Source organism: Meleagris gallopavo, chromosome 13 (assembly GCF_000146605.3).
Source record: "Meleagris gallopavo isolate NT-WF06-2002-E0010 breed Aviagen turkey brand Nicholas breeding stock chromosome 13, Turkey_5.1, whole genome shotgun sequence".
NCBI lineage: Eukaryota > Metazoa > Chordata > Aves > Galliformes > Phasianidae > Meleagris > Meleagris gallopavo.
In genome coordinates this window covers 11,646,244-11,663,194 of record NC_015023.2, presented here as the reverse complement: position 1 = coordinate 11,663,194, position 16,951 = coordinate 11,646,244, and the positions used below count along the sequence as shown (strand labels likewise).

General features: G+C 55.0%; 1 protein-coding gene across 1 annotated transcript in view; it reads right to left on the bottom strand.

Annotated features, from left to right (window-relative positions):
• Positions 1–1,736: 1,736 nt before the first annotated feature.
• The window catches only part of LOC100543321 (breast cancer anti-estrogen resistance protein 1), a 52,210-nt gene continuing 36,995 nt past the window's right edge, over positions 1,737–16,951 (bottom strand). Inside the window, 2 exon segments of the mRNA XM_031555409.1 lie at positions 1,737–2,410; positions 4,994–5,152. Coding sequence (XP_031411269.1) covers positions 2,320–2,410; positions 4,994–5,152 — 250 coding nt within the window. The 3' untranslated portion in view covers positions 1,737–2,319.

The window sequence follows — 16,951 nt, the reverse complement described above, 5'->3', positions numbered from 1 at the left end:
TCAGGGCGGTGAGGCGGTGGCACAGGCTGCACACAGAGCTGGTGCTGCCCCATCCCTGCAGACAGCCAAGGTCAGGGAACGGGGCTGTGAGCACTGCTGGAGCTGTGGGTGTCCCTGCTCAGCGCAGGGAGTGCGAGCAGATGGCCTTTAGGGTCCCTTCCCACTCAAACCATCCTATGATTCAACGATTCCATGACATGCCAGTGAGCCCAGCCCAGGACCGAGTGGAGGCACAGCTCTGTGGGACCGCTGTGAGGGGAAGGGGTGGCACTGGGCCCTGCGTGGGGCTGGAGCTGCCCCAATGGGAGCAGGGGCCCCGTGTGGAGCACAGGCTTTTGGCTTCTGGCTTTTGGCCGCTTCCTCACGGCTCCGTCCTTCGGAAAGCTGCCTCCCGCCTCCCGGAGCAGCAATAGGATTACACGGGACTGAGTCTCCTAGCAATGAACGGATAAATAAATCCTGTAAGGCAGCCGGGGATTTATTAGACTTCAATATTGGGGAAATAATGAGGACATTCCTCTTGGCTTGTAATATCACGGGACACAACAGGATCACAACAGGGCTTTATCCCCGTGCCTTTCTGGGTGCTGGGCACACGTTCACCAGGGGCAGGGACGTTTTGTCAGGCTCCAGCCAGCCCTGCTCCTTCCCAAAGGGCTGCCCGTGCCCTGGCACAGCCCATAGCTTGTCCTGGGAGAAAATAGTCACGTTCCCGTTCTCTGCAGTCTGCGCAATGGGGAGCTGGGATGGATCCCACACGGGACCCCGCAGCAGAGCCGTGGGGCGGGCGCACACAATGGCAGCCTTGTTTGGGGCCGAGCACAAGGGGCCGTTCAGCACTGCCCAAACAGCTCCCAGCCCACGGGGATGCGGCAGTCATTCGGGGGGAGTGCAGTCGGGGGCTCTGGGCCAGGCCCTCTGCGGGAGGGCAGGTGGTGGAAATAGCAAACGAAGTGCTCTTCTAATGTGTTTTATCCTTTTTTTTTTTCTCCCCAATTCCTAAGCAGCCAAGCTGTGTTTTCTGCAGCCCTGTTAATCACTCCTCATCTTCAGGAAAGGGAGGCAAGAAACACATGATCCAAGCAAGGAAACATGCAGGACGCCGGGGAGGGCTGGCAGAGGACAGCAGAGCAGAGCCCTGTGCTGGAACTGGAGCTGCCACCTCCCGCCGGCCCCCACCCTGCCCGGGGTGCAGCAGGGCTGGGACAGCACGGGGACGGCCTGGGACGGGCGTCAGAGGCACAGCCATTCCCTGCTGCTATGGAACGACTGGCTTGGAAGCGCTGGGAGGGCGCAGATGTCTGTCCCAGCAGCCCCGCTTTGGTGCCGTCCCATTTCAGGCTCGTTGAAGCAGGTTGATGCACCCTGTGTGTAACGCGGCCAAGGGCTCCCCGAGCACGTGGTGTTTTGTTCATGTCCATCTCCAGCGCATCCCCAGCACAAGGGCTGACTCAGCAGCCAACACGTGAGCCCAGAGCTCAGCCCAGGCTCGGGGCCGAGGCACGGGGCCAACGCCGGCAGCGAGGATGGGGTGGTGCTGGCGTGGAACAGTGCAGGAGGTGGCCGTGGCTGCCCGTGCCCTACAGCATCCCATGGGGACGGCCCAGGGAGCTGGGAGGACCGGGGGCACGCAGACACCACACAGGGATTTCCACAATGGTGGTCGCACGCTTGTAACAGTGACCCTCAATTTCTCTGCCTTCCGCTTCCCAAAGCAGCCAGGCTGTGAGCACACGGAGCGCCAGGATGGAATACTTTATTCACATGAACAGACCCTGGCCCGGCCTGCCTGCCGCAGCTGCTCTCAGCTCCTCGATGGAGCAAACAAGGGAGGATTTCTTCATCGGCTTGCTTCAAAAACCCCCAGCACCATCAGACCCCGCAGACAAGTGCAGACAGTTCGGCTTTGTCTGGGCAAGAGCGAGGAGGGGCAGGGGAGGCTGCGGAGCTGGCAGAGCGGAGAGCAGGGCTCCAGCCTCACAGCCTGTGCAGCAGCCACAAAGCCTTCCTGCAACCCCTCTCACCACCGCACACGTCAGCAGAGCTGGATTCTGGTTTGCGTGCAAGCACGGCAGCACCCAGCGGTGGGGAAGGATCGGTGCCACGGGGTCACTTCCGTCACCTGCCGGGTGATGGGACCCTCACAGCACACCCTGCCCACAGACAAGCACCCTCCCCAAACATTACAGTAAAAGGAAAAACCTGCTGAGACGTGCAGGCTTGGGTAGAGAACAGTTTCCGTGCCCTGCGGCCAGGCGGGGGCTGGCATCCCCCAGCTGGGGCACAGAGCCAGTGGGACCCCACGGCCATCCCCGGCCCTCACGGCTTCATTCTGCTCAGTCTGATGTCGCGCTCGATCTCAAACTGCCTGTGGTCCACGCGCTCCAGGAACGCCTTCCTCTCGATGTACCTGCAGGGAGCAGAGGCAGAGGTGGTGTTAGCAGCTCCTGTGGCTGGGAAAAGGGGACCAAAAGGGACGGGCAGAGGGAAGGGGTGGCTGCCTCCGCCCTCCCGCCCTGTGCATCAGGCATCTGCAGATACTAAGCACTGCAAGGAAGGAAGCGAGCACAAAAAGCACCTTGCTGCTTGTTTATGCCACGCAGATGAATTTTAATGCACTTTGCTGCAAACCTTTGCCACGGACAGCCCGGGGCTGTGCTACTAATTAACCTACAGAGGGAGCGAAATTGCAATTCAAAACAGGAGCAGTAATTGAATCATCACAATTGTTCTGCATTTGTTCTGCAGTGGCAAACACTCAGCTGTCACCACAAGGTCATTGTGCTCAGGCCCAGCTCAGCACAAGGCACGCGAGCTGCTGTGCCCGGCTCGTCCCTGCCTGCAAGCAAGACCAAGAGGAAGGATTGGCATCGCCATGCCTTTCCATTACTTCATCCCAATTTGTGTCAGCAGCTGAGCTCCCTGTGTCGGTCCCCAGCATTATCCCTGCCACCTCGTTTTCACATCTCAGCCCGCCTCGTGCTGACAGAAGTGGGTCAGCTCCTTGCTGCCATACCCAGCTCGGAGTCACCGCTCGGTGCCACAAGGATGATGCGCTGGCTTTGGAGGAGGCTCCATCTGGCCCAGGCAGGGTGAGTGGAACACGTGCTGAGACCTCCACCCCACACCGGCTCAGGAAAGGCAGTGAGGGAGTGCCGCTTCCCGTTGTCCCCACGAGTGACCTGTGCCTGGAGCAGGCCAGGAGAGGTGAGGGGAAGGAAGCTGGGGGGGTTCCTTCGCATATCACAATGTCACGGTGCCTGGGAGTGCGGTTTTCCTCCCCCTCCTGGGCTCAGCACAGACCGCAGGCATGGTCCGTGGGGCAGCCGAGAGCAGACCCCCTCAGCAGGAGGCAGCCCTTGGGCAGAGGCTCACTCCGGGGCACTGATGCAGATCACAGGCCAGGAACAGCCAAAGTAGGAACCACAATGTCATCCCACGGCCAGAGAACAGCACCGTGGGGAACACAGAGGAGTAAATCATCAGCAGGCAGGGAAAGGGGCAGCTTTGATGAACTGCAGGCAGAGGGGGTGCACCTTCTGGGAGAAGAGGCTGCCCCTGCTAATGAGGGTGCTGCGAGGCTTCCACGGTGCCTGCTGTCCCTGCCACTCTCCATCCATCACCAGGGTGAGCCCTCAGGCGCTGCCCGCTGGGCCGGCCCTACAAAGCTGGCCCCATTTGGAGGCTGCTGTACATTTCCATTTATAAAAGACATCAGAGTGACAGAGTGAGACTGCTGCATCCCTTCTCAGCTTCTGTCCCTCCCTGCAGAACCAGGACAGGTCCCTGGGGTCTGACACAGCCTGGGTCCCGCTGCGGGGGAAAGCGGGTCTGGGACAGAAGATACGAGGAGCGGAAAAGCAGAGATGAGGGCAGGTGGGTGCAGGCAGGGGGCAGCAGGTGTCCCCCCGCACCTCGGGCACCACCAGCAGAAAGAAGGGGTGGGGGTGGCCACCATGCAGTGGGGACACGCGGTGTTTCAGCAGGGACACAGTGCTCTCCTCGCCAGGCAGATGTTCCCATCTGCAAGGCAAGGTGTGGAGCAGAGGTCTGTAACGCCCGTAGCGCCAGCAGAGAGGTGGTGCTCTGCTGGGTTGAAGGGTCAGAACCGCTCCTTGCGGTCTTCACAGATGTGTAAATGATTGCTCAAGTGATTGCTGAAGGGGCAGAGGCTGTCAGCCTGCCTTAAGAAAGCAGCCGTTATAAAATTCCGATCCGAAACCCAAACCCAAAGCTGTTGGAATGCAGAAGCTCTGAGTTTTTCCTGCAGACAGAACAAAAGCACAGCTTACATAAAAGTACACTTTACGAGCTGTCCACTAAAGCGGTTCCATCTTCCCAAGCTTAGCAAAGCACTTGCAGTGGAAATGCCACTTCTGATCTTATTATCGTTCCCCGCAGTGCATGTTATTAGCTTTCTGCTTTATTTACAGCACTGTCATTTGCATTTATGACATTTCCATTAACTTCATTGGCGTGAGCACTGCTTGGTGCACACAACCAATGCCCAGCTCTGCCTTAATCTGTAACGCACCTTGCCAGCTGCTCCGGGTTTGCATACGTTTAAATGCAGGGGGATGGCAGGCTGATGCAGCTGGAGCATGCCATTGGAGGAGCAAGATGAAACCATACATCCCCATTGGAGACTTGCTCTTTTTTTTAAAACAAAACAGGGCAAAGGCAATCGTGTTTCCTTGTGGAGCACTGCGTTAGACCGGTTCGGGCCACCAGCAGGTGAGATAAGGAGCAGGCAGGCTGTACGTCAGCTGGGCTTGAGGTCACGAGGCTGTTAGCAGAGCGAGAGGTGTCTGCCTGTACCTGCCGCAGGCCTCACCTGTCCTCCTGTAATACCTAAAGCAGCTTTACGTACCCTTAGAATAAATTCCTAAGAAATCCCACAGGTTTCCCGTGCTCTCTGTGGCACGCGATGGGTTCCTACACACGTAGGAGTGGTGGGAAATGCAGCTCTGCGATCAGATCCAGCCCCCCTTACCCGTCTTTCCCTCGGTTGTGGATTGCCAGCTCCTCCACAATGCCCTCCTCCTCCTTGAAGTTCTCCCAGTCCAGCTTGGACTTCTCCAGTGTGCTCATCTTCTGCTTTTTGGAGCCGATCTTCCCCAGGAGGCTGCTGATACCGCTCGGCCTCTTCACCCTGCGGGAGACAAGGAGCAAACCGTGCTTCAATACAGGGGCCAGCAACGAGCAGCGGGGCTGAGACACATTGTGTGCACACGGTGGCCTGGCTGGTGGCGAGCAGATGGCCGGCAGCCCCAGCAGCTCCAGGCAGGGTCTTGCTGCCCGCAGAGCTGCTCGGCCGCTGCCCTGGAAGCACCGAGTTCATTACACGCACAGCTCGAGTGCTGGCTTTTTTGTCAAAGGGCTTTTTCATTTATCTTCTTAAGAGAACAGAGAGCTTTCAGGCCAAGAGAGATCATTAAATCATCCAGCTTGACCCCTTGTATACACCAGGCCAAGCCATTCCACTGATCACCTCCGTGCTAAGCCCAGCTCTTTGTCTTCGGGTTAAAGTGTTGTTTTCTGGAAGGGATCCAGCCTCAGTGCGTCACCAGTGCTGACAACACATCTAGAAATTAACCATTTCGGCGTTAGGTTCCAACTCGACCTCAGCCAGCTTTAGCTTCTGGCTGCTGCCACTTAGTCTGAGCCCAGACATCCTTTGGATCCCATGCTGCTCTCATCAGTCGTGCACTCACACACCTACGTCTGAATTTCATTTTGTTTTTGACAAACAGCTGGAGCTCTTTGTAACCCCACTGAGACACGTGCTGTCCCAGCCCCTGCACCACTTCTAAGCTTCTGTCCCCCTGCTTAACGCTCCAACCACCTGTAAGACAGGAGCACCAGAACCTGCCACCAGGAACAGCCCTTTGCATGCAAACCTGCTCCTGTCACATCTCACAGAATGGTTGGGTTGGAAAGGACCTCAAAGACCCTCCATTTTCAATGCCCCGCTGCAGGCTGGCTGTCCCCACCAGCTCTGGCAGCCCATGGCCTCGGGCAGCTCCACGGATGGGGCACCACAGCTCTCTGGGCAGCAGTGCCAGCACCTCACCGCCCTCTCAGTGAAAAACGTTCCCAATACAGCCTAAATCCCATGGGCAGCCCCATCCCATGGCACACCAGCTCGCCGTGCGCTGGGATCCCACACCACTCCCAGCTCCCAGGACCACCTTTGTCCTTCCTCTCCTTGTTCACAGAGGGCTGAAATCCCACCCCGCGTGCCGGGGCCCCCGAAGCTCCGCTTTCTGCTGGGAAAGGCACACAGAGGATTGGGGTCAGCAGGTCGCTGCCGGGGGAAGACAATTCTCAAAGCTTGGAACCAGCAAAGCAAACTCACATTAACCCCTTCTTAAACCAGCCCGGGAGAGTGGGGGGGGGACCAACATCCCGTCAACTCCTTGTTTACACACATTCCAGAGATAGCTCCACGTCTGCAAGGCCCGTGCCTCTGCAAAAAGCCGGAGAGGAAATGATTCTCGTTCCAGAGAAACGGGGGAATGTGGGGAGGGGGCCCAGGTGAGCGGCCGCTGCTCCCAGGCGGCAGCAGGCACGTCCTGCCCCCGCACAGCCGCTCTGTGGAACGCATCCAGAGCTGTCCTTATCGCATCATTAGCGTGCTTTATGCTTCCATAATTTGCAGCCCTCCAAAGCAAAATAATTCCGCAGTTTACATGGAATTAAATCAAAGAAAATGACATCTTTGTGAGCCTCAGCCAGAAGATTCACAGTGCAAGAACGGCTGGCCATGGTCACTTGGGGCTGTAGCTTCCTGATGTAGGTATATGTGGGGGACAAGACCTTGAATTAAGGGAATCTCAGTAAGCTCGGGGTCTGTGGGAAGAGGAGCAGGAGTATCCCAGGGCCTGGCCCTCAAATTTCTTCCAGTCTGTGCACTGCAGAGGAGTGTGCCTGCAGCCTGCAGGGACACGGAGCACACCGGGGGCTCTCCTGTTCACCTTTCTCCCTGAACATCCCATTGAAATGTCCACACCATCATGCAGTAACAGAATTGTGGAATTGTAGGAAGGTTTAGATAGAAAGGACCTCAGAGCCCACCCAGTTCTGTGGGCTGCGTGCCCCTCAGCTCAGGCTGCACAGGGCCCCATCCATGGCCTTGGACACCTCCAGGGATGGGGCACCCACAGCATCTTTGGGCAGCCCGTACAACTTCTCTAGGCAGCACGGCTTCATCCTCACACTGTCCCCCATCCTCCCTTACTCTGCAGGACACGATGGCTCCAAGGATCCTTATCTACAGGTCGCTGGGGGAAGAAACATGGTGCAAGAGGCCCTGGTCCCGTGAATGGGATAAAAATGGAGAGATTCAGTTCTGCGGCCAGGACTGCACGCGAGCCTTGCACAACCACCAGCCCTACTATCAGATGAGCGCTCAGGTTGTGAGCAGAGGAGGTATGACAAACAAGCAGGCAAAACCAAACAAACATTGGGCAAGCATGCCTCGAGGCGCTGCCTGCCGCCGGCCGGGCGGTGTTTGTGTGCAGCAGCTCGCCGTGCCCTGGGCCAGGAGCTGGCAGACTGATGGAGGTTATTTGAAGAGAATCCAAGGGATGGAGGACAAACGTCTGCCACACTTCGATACCTCAGATTGTTTCCAATATGTTGCAGAGGCACTGACTTGTGCAGATAATTAGTGCTGCCATGGGGCTGTGGGTTTCAGCAAGTGGCTTAAGGATGCCCTGAGACAGATCCAAGGAAGCACTACAACTGATCCAACCTGCAATCCGGGCTGGCAGGCGGAAGGTGTTATACGTGAGGTATTCCATAATGTGTTTCTCGGGGCAGACCTAACCTCTCAGATGTACTCACCTTGATGCCCTCAGAGTGGGAGAAGTGAGGATGCAGAAATAGGGGCTGTGTCCCCGGACACCTCTCCAATGCGTGGGAGCCTTCAGGCTCAAACCACAGCATGCACTGGGACCACGTCCGGATTCCTTTGTATGTCTGCGGTGCAGGGTGCAAGGCTACTGCTCCCGAAATGCTGTGGGCTGCTATCAGTGCTGGGATGGGCTGCTTTTGCCCTGCAGCATGGCCTGAAGGACACGTGCAGGTCTGCTGCAGATTCCTCACTCAGCACTGAGCCTTTCATCACCCCGAATAAACCCAGCAGCGAACCTGGGGGTGGGAATTCCTACACCCGTGCCAACATGAAGTAAATGAGAGACATTAAAGTCCAATTAAAAACTTGCTCGGCCTTAAATGCCTCATCTGTTTAAAAAGCAAGTAACGGGGCCTGATTAATTGCATTCAGTGCCAGCATGAGGAATTATTACCCTTTTTGCACTCATTAAGGGTATCTGCTGTGGCATCTTTAATCACCAAGCCATTTAAAAGAGAGAAAGTAATTTGCTAAGACATACTGGATCCTAGGGACAGGAACCAGGACAATTGCCTATTGAGGACACAGAGCCATGCTCTCACTTTCCACAATTAAAAAGTCCCTGAGCAATAGGAGAATGGTGTTCCCAGGGCCTGATGGTTCCAGCGAAGTGAGTCGGGCTGCTCTCCTTTCTGGGTGCTCTGATGCCAATCCCGCACACACTGCAGGTTTTGGGACTCCATCAGCCTGCAACTTGTGTGAGTTTTCTTGTTATCATTTTCCAGTAGCTGTTCAGAACAGATCATTCCCTCACTTTCTGCAACAGCCTTTTATGACTGAAAGCGTTTCACGCCTGCCTCGCTCAGCCTGCCCTTTCCTAGACTAAACAACCCCCGTTCCTCCAAGCTTTCCTCATTCCTCACCACTTCCAGCCTTCTGACCGCACTCACTGCAGCGAGAAGCGCAGTGTCCAAAGCAAGGATGGGCTCCAGCTGCAGGGCTGCTGGCAGCAGCACCAGGAGGAACGCCTTGCATGCCTTGCACTGCACGCAGCTCCTTGCCCAGCCTGTGACGTGTGCTCTGTGCACAGCTCTGTGACACCACTGACTCACGACGAGGCAGTGACTGAGGGAGATCTGTGCATGCACTGCTGCTGCCAAGGATACTTCCTTCCTTGATCACACGGAGGATGCCCGCTGCCCAAAGGCAGAGCTTCGCACCACTCCTTTGCTGTTCCTCCCATTTGCCTGCACGTTTCATGGATCCACCTGGACTGGAAAAGACCTTCAAGATCCTGAAGGTTAGTCCAACAGCAGCCTGACCTACTAAGTCCATTCACAAAACCATGTCCCTTAGTGCCATGTCCACATGTCTCTTAAACATCTCCAGGGTTTCCAATGCCTGACTCGCATCCTTCGACAGCCTATCTCAGACATCTCTGCATACTGGCCTACGCTGTTCACAATGCCCATCCCACAGCTACTGAGGAGTAACACCTGGAGAAGGATGCCCTGTCTTTGTGAACAACTGCCTTTGGGGAAGTGTTCCAGGCCAGGCTGGATGGGGCCTTGGGCAGCCTGATCTAATGCCTGATTTAGTGGTTGGCAACGCTGCCCAGGACAGGGATTGAAACTAGATGATCTTTGAGGTCCCTTCCAACCCAAGCCATTCCATCAGTCTATGAAGCACCTCTGGAGACCAGACAGCAACTGAACAAGCACCAGTCAGCCAACCAAGAGTGAGCCAGAGCTGATAGAAAGCAGGCTCAGATGGCAGAGTGAGCAATGACACTTCACACTGTCCATCACCAGGGAACAATGGGTGCTCTACTAAAGGAGCCAGGAGCATTCCCTGCTCACCTTTTTGGAATCACAAGCCCTCTACTCTCTGTTTCTGCTGATTCCCTGGGAATATGCAGACTGCAAACCCTGCTGCTGCTGCTTGGATCCTCCTGTGGTCAACAGCTTCTCTAGCAAAAGGTCTTAATATATAAGAAGAAAACACTGAACACAAAACAGGATGGTACTGATGTTTAGCCAACAGCCTTCTTCTTAAGGAACATTTCTCGGACACAGCACAAGCAAACACACCTAAGAGCAGTCACTGATGCACACAAACGATGAGAGCAATGTTCTGCAAGCGCTCCAGGTTGTCATCATCAGCTGAGAGCATTGTTTGCGGCTGGAGACGTCACCCCAAAGGCTCTGATGGGGGGATGTAGGTGAGACTCACCCAGCAGAGAGAAGAGCACAGAGAAGATACTCCTATCTGTTCCTGCCACGAATGGCTGTGAAGCCAAACAGTATCCCTTAACAGCAGGAAATGGTTTTCATACAAACTAACCACAGCTGGGCAACTGATGCAGCCAGTAAATACCTTCATTTTAAGAAGTGGAAGACTCCTACCCACTGCAGCAGACTGCCTGTCCTCCCTTCAAATCAAATCGTGCATTTTGTGAGCAGAGTGCTCATCCCAGCAGTGTTCCAGCTGATGAAACCTGCCTGGTGCCCTGCCTGCTCACTGAGTGGGGGGCTGAGCGTTCAACCAGGGGCTGCCAGCAAGGGCACACTGACAGCTCTGCAGTCAAAGCACAGCCAAGACGATGTGGTTGCCACTGGCATGCAGAAGCCGTGGTGATGTGACAGGCTAAGCGAGTGCTGGATGCTGCCTTGGTAGGGTGGCTGCAGGCACACTTGATGCTGGTGGTAACTGCAGCCAAAGATAATCAGTGGGGAACTGATGGTGTCACGTGGCATTCCCACTTCCCAGCAGCAGAGTTGCAGGCTCGTCCAAGGGCAATGCTCTGGTATGCTGACAATGGGTTTATTGCTGGATTTATTATTAATCCAGCGTGGTGAATTTATGTGAAACTTCACAAGTGGCACAATGCTGTTTTTCTAAGGCAGACTGCACCTCACCTTCAGGAAGGAAACATGCTCCCACATCAGCCTGCGACCAGCAGAACCAAATGGGTTTCCATGCACACCAAGATCAGAGGACTGATGGATGCTGTGCCCCTCCGTGTGCACCCAAATCAGCACAGCACCTCTCTGGCAGATGCTGGGACTGGAGGCTCCTTCCACAGACTCTGGAGGACACGTTCACCCCCAAGCCAGAACCCAGGGGCTCGCTGGCTCAGCCAGCCCCTGCCCTGCAGTCCCCTTATCGGCAGGAAGACCTCATTAGGGAAGGGACTGAGGCTTCCTGCTGAGGCCCGCAGCCTTTCTGTCGCTCCTGGCGCTGAGGCCACAGAGCTAGAGGAAGCACCGTGTTTTCCTTGGGCCTTTGAGACAAAGTTGCTACGAGGTTGTTGTCAACAAGACAGGGCTGTGCTGATGGGGCTGTGCAGCACGGGCTGTCACCGCAGGACAGGGCACAGCAACACAGGGCCTCTCTGTACCAGCGTCCCCGCAGCTGCCCCAGGCTGTATGGGCAGAGCAGATCCAAAACCCAGTGCCCTCCTCATCAGGGTGACGCTGGGGAGCCCGGAGCTGGCTCCTGCCCAGCACACAGCACAGAGGGAGGCTGTTCCAGCAGCACGTTCCTCCAAGGCACTGCAGTGGGGCCAGCCAACGACGTTACAGTATCAACGGATGGAGCTCAACAGGAGCCTAATTGAAGGAGCTGCGGCGTTCAGCTGACTCCTGATGCTATGAAGACGTTAACGGCTCCAAGTCGGTGCTAAGCAGCCCTTCTGACAGCTCCAGCACTCAGCTGATGGATGGGAACCCTCCCCTCGGGACTTGGTGGGCAGCCAGAGCCACAGCCCCGTCAGCACCATCACCAAGGCCAAGTGCTGGACAAGTTGTCCCTTCCCAGCTGGAGGCTGCAGCTTCCACCAGGGAGGTTCAGCAACTCGCAGTGTGATACAGAGCAGACCCGCTCCTCCCACTGGAGACAGGCACCTGGTTTGACTGCGCAGTGATGGGCTGTGAGCACTGACCTGGCCACCTACTTGGCATGCAGAGACTGCAAACCCACCAGCACACACCTACCTGTGCCCTGCCCTATGGAGACACACCGTCTGCATGCTGACTGGTCCCTGAGCGCATTCTCCATGTGCAGAATTTACTGCAATGTGCAAAACCACAATGAAGCTGAGCTGATCAGCTTATGGTAGCCCAGGGGAGGGAAGAGAAAGCTAAAGACGGTCATTAAAATCTTGTCAGCTAAAACATCAGAACTCCCCAAACTGTTCTCACGTGGACTCAGTTGATCCTGCAAAGCACACCGGCACCCATATTTAGGCACAGCAATAAGAGTGAATGAACAACTCCCAGCACCCGTGGCTCCCACGACTGCGCTGAGCTCAGCGTGGAGGTTTCAAATAAAACAACCACGGCCACAGCGCTGGGCTGGGATCAAGCACAGACCGCTTTTTATCTTAAAAGGCATTTGTTTGAGAACATTCGGAGCTGCTGGAACTGCCGGCCCTGACATTATTTCGCCGTGAGACCTTAAAAACGTTGACATCTTCAAACGCAAAACAACGCACGGTCACCAAACCAGCCCTTAAAAAAAACCGGCCAGAAAATAACTGCTGGCGACTGGAGGAGGAATTCTGCCTCCCTTCAGAGGCCGGCTCCTTCTCCTTTGTCTAACAGCAAACCTTTTGTTCGGGCTCTCAGCGCAGCCCCGAGGTACGCAGGGAATGTCTCGCTGCGCGGACTCGGCTTTGATCGGCGCAGGGGCTGCTGCAGACCGTGCGGAGCAGTGCTGCTAATGGAATTGTTCCAGCCTAACGGGATTTCACTGAATGCGTGGGGACGGCGGAGCAGCCAGGGCTGCTGGCAGATTGCTCTTTACGGTGCCAGGCACTCCAACAGCCTGAGAAAACTGCCCCTACAGCCCTCCATCAACACGGGACCCCAGGGTTCCACGCTCAGCCCCGTCAGCTTCCCACCGCAGCAGGCTTTGATCAAAACGGGGTGAGAAAGCCAGGCCAGGAGCGAGGAGGGCCCCCCCACCCCCAGCAATTAATCCGACAGCTTTAAGCAAAGTCCCGATGAAAACAAATAGACCGCCTTCCACCCGCAAATGTTTGCAAAGCTCGGCAGCCTGGGACAGGGGAAAGTTCCCAGGAAATTAAAGGAGGGTGAGCAAGCGTCCGGGCTTTCTGGCACAAACACACCGCTGTAATGAGTAACCAGCCTGAGCCACCAGGGCAGCAGTTGCTTTGCAGTGTCATGCAAGGAAATAAATAGCATGACTATCATATATTAACTTCCAGTGGAAAGGCAGTTCTGGCAGCACGTGGGCCTACGGGGGGCCATCAACATTTGGGCACTGCTACGAGCAGCCATAAAACAAGAAATAGGACTCGACCACATTTAATTGCTTTAGGGAAGGGCAGCATCACTGGTGTGTCTGTCAGTTACCTCCCCCTCCACACTGCTGCTCCATCACAGATCAAGAACTGGAAAAGAGCCCATCAGGGTGGGCACTGCAGGGGCAACGACTGGAGGGAAATGCCCTAAGATGTTTGCTGTGTAGAAGCTGAAGTCCAGCCTTCTGAAAGCAATGGGAAGTTAACTGCTGAAAGGATGTGCTCTTTGCTTTTTGAATACAGCTGATGGCCACAGAAATGGCTCAGTAACAAACCAAGAGACAAAAGCAGAGAGCCTGAAATGTAGAGAATAGGAGAAAATAAGATTGTCTCGTGGGTTCTTTCTGCAGGGCTTGGCTGAAGTGCTTTGAATGCCACCTCCAAGCCTTCAAGCTTTGGCAGCCTTGCTCTGTCCCAAGGATCCACCTGGCTGGAAATAGACTGCCAGGCACCAGAGGGACCCCAGTGTCACCTTGCTCTGTTGTCCCCTTCTGGCTGGAGGGCAAGAAGAATGGCCGGTAGCTCCTGCACAGAGCAGCAGGTCTGACAGTCACTATCTACCCCCCAAAAGCTCCTTAGGAAGTGGAATGGGGACAGCAGCCCAGCTGGGCTCTTGGTGACACGGTGTCTCTAGAATTCACTGGTGAGTATCCCACAGCTCCTGCATGGGATGGGAGGATTTCCCAAATCCTGAGTGACCCACCAGCTGCCGAGGGCAAAGCAGCTGTGCATGCACAGGACTAGCAGTGTGCTGCTGAGTGAAGACCAAAGCAACTCCCATCCATGCTCATTGTCACAGGGTGCAGCTCTGGGTCCCCAGCCATAGGTCAGGTCACCCAGCCCCTCTGTAGCAGAGCTTCTGTCCCAGGGCCACAGAGCAGTGCAGCAGCACTGAGTAAGGCAGGCAGGCTGCCAGCAGAGATTTCAATCTCCTCCAGGGAGCTGAAACAGTTACGTGGTAAATGCATTAACCATGGGAACAGCTTCCCAAAGGATGTGGTGGATCCCAAATTCTAAGTCTTTCCATTGCGAGTGGATGCCTCCTTGGAAAATGCAGGCTGCAGCTTGACTATAAGTGTGCAGGGAGATGCTGTGACCTGAGCGCAGGCACCCAGTGAGGACAGAGCGCATCCCAGCTGGGCCACAGCCACCCCAGGGCTCCAGGGGCACACCGCACCTCCTCCTCTTACCTCACGGCTTTCAAATGCCTAGCTCTCTTCAGGGTCTGCTGTTAGAGATTTGAGGAGTCAATTAATATCAAATCAAACCTCAGCCATTCCCTCGAGAAAGTCCCTGCACAGTGAATCACTGAGGTTGAAAATGACCCCTAACACCACCTAGTCCAACTGTCCTTCCCAATCCAACCCAACACGCTTCTGTGAGCACAAAACCCAAGCAGGGTAAAAACCCTGCCAAGGGAAGAAACTCTCAGGCCATTCTCGTCTAAGAAAGCAGCACAAAGGAAAGGCACCAGAAGAGATGGTCTCTGAGTGAGGAGGAGCTGGGAAAGGCTCATCTCCAGGAGCACACAGCGCCAGTGCTTCTTTTTTTTAACTTAGCCAGCAGCTGCAGAATTTAGGCTTTGTTTAAAGCCTTTTGCCCTCACAAAGGAAACCTCCTCCCCTCCTTTCCCTTCCCAAAGAAAAGGCCACCGAAGTCTGCGGGCAGACATCCTGTAATGTCACCTTACCAAGAGGTGGCAACCTGACTCAGCTCAGCCAGCGGCTCCGCTTCCACGCGGGGCTGCAACAGCAGCATGTGGCCCCAGGCTGATCCCTGGCTCAGGTCACACCAGCAGCAGCACAGCCAGGGGCTCTGCAGCAGAAAAGAGGGGCGGGCTGGATGCTGGGGGTCAGGGCAGATCTCGTCACTCCTGTTTATTTCACGTGCACATTGCTGCATGCAGAAACCTTCTCCCTGCAGATGCATGCTGCACCCAGACCGCATCTCAGCGCTCTCCCTGTGACATGATTTAGTACAAGGCACTGCATTATCTGCCTGGTCAGAGCAACCAGAGGCAAACAGCACTGAACGAGGCACCATGCACTAAATGCTGCTCTCTGATGGCTTTTCTAAACCTACCTCAATTTATAGATTAATCTGCTGCACCAGTAATTGAGGCCATTCAATGGGTAGCGTGTAAAAGCACCATTATAGGAAAGGCTGGAAACCTGCTTATGATTTACAAAATCACTGCTGGGTCTCCAGAGGCTTGGGCATTTGTGAGGGGCAGGTGCTGTGCATCAGCTGCATTCTCTCTTTACCCTCATCCAGGTTTAATATCAGCAATAAGACACCCTCTGCATTGGCTCTAATACAGCAGAGCACACGCTATTCTCCTTCCCACTTCCCCCCTGCTGTGTGGTATCACGACTTCGGGATGCTGTGCATCAGCCAGTTGAGATGGGGGACAAGCACCTGAGCAGTGTGAGCACCCTCCATGCCCCACAACAAGCAGGTTGCTGGGGCCATGCACAGCACAGCAGGATTTACAGGGGGAAGGAGCATGCCTGCCTCTGCTCACAGAGAGCCCCTCCTTCCGCCCAGCCCTTTTTGACCCCAAACCAAAGCTCCAGCAGCAGCCTTCCTTCTACCCCAGCACAGAGCATGGCAGCTCCCAGACCCCCCTTAGAAGCACGGCTGGCGAGCAAGGAGCATTTCTTCAGCCGGCTCTCTGCTTGGGTTGCTTCACAACAGAAGGAAGCTGCAATCCCTCAGGGCTCAAATTTTTCCAAACGGGGTAAACATACACAAACACCCAATATTTGCATGCGCAGCAATTGGGCCAAAGGATGCACAGGCAAGTGGGTGGCTCACCGGTGGTCCCGACATGCGATAACACGCGTGCAGCCCTGGAAACCTCCAGCTAAGAGCTATAGCTCCAACCTGACTGCACTGCCTTTGAGATTAAAAAGCAGCCTTTGTTGTCTGCAAGATTAGCATTTCAGAAAAAAGCATGGCCCCCAGCCCAAGGGGCTGCTCCTTAACCCAAAACGTTGGCTCCCTAAGGTCAGATGCTCTGAGCCCTGCAGTCATTAGGCAGATTGTATTTAAGCGTGCAGCTGATCAGAGCGTTATTCCTTAAAGGCTTGTGTGTGTGTGAGTGCCTTGCAGAAAGCAATCTCGTTTAACAGTCAATTAGCAGAGATGTGCTCTTCTGAACTAAAAATAATTAAAAACAAAAAACAAAAAAACAAAGACTATGCCCTCAACTTTTCTCTACTTTGACTATTAAACTGAGGCAGCAGATCACTCCTGCAGCCCATCAATTCCGGGGCATGCGTAAGATAGGGCTGGACTTCATCCCAGACTTGTGTAAGACCCAGGACTATGATATTGACTACTTCCATACAGAGCATTGCCTCTGGCCATGAAATTGAAACACTGCAAACTACACTCCCCCAGTACATTCCCTCTGGAGGATTCAGATACCCAGACCCCATCTGTGAGCATCTGAATCTCGCCTTGGGGGCCCTGATGGAATCTCCTGCCTCGCAGTGAGGAGAATAAAGCTGCCCAAAGCCCAGTGGGCAGCACGGTGACATCATGCAGGTAAGAACCGGAGCTTCCTATCTCTGTTATTGCTACACTAACTGCAAACAGAAGCAGTATCAGCAAAAGAATAAATTCTGCTGGAAGAAAAACTGACAGCCCTCACCATTTAAATAGATGCCTAGAGGCATAGATGCTTAGATGCGGGATTCTTACATTAAGAACAAAAATCCCCCTCACTTTTCTTCTCCTTTGTAGCGGAATCCTGCAGGAGC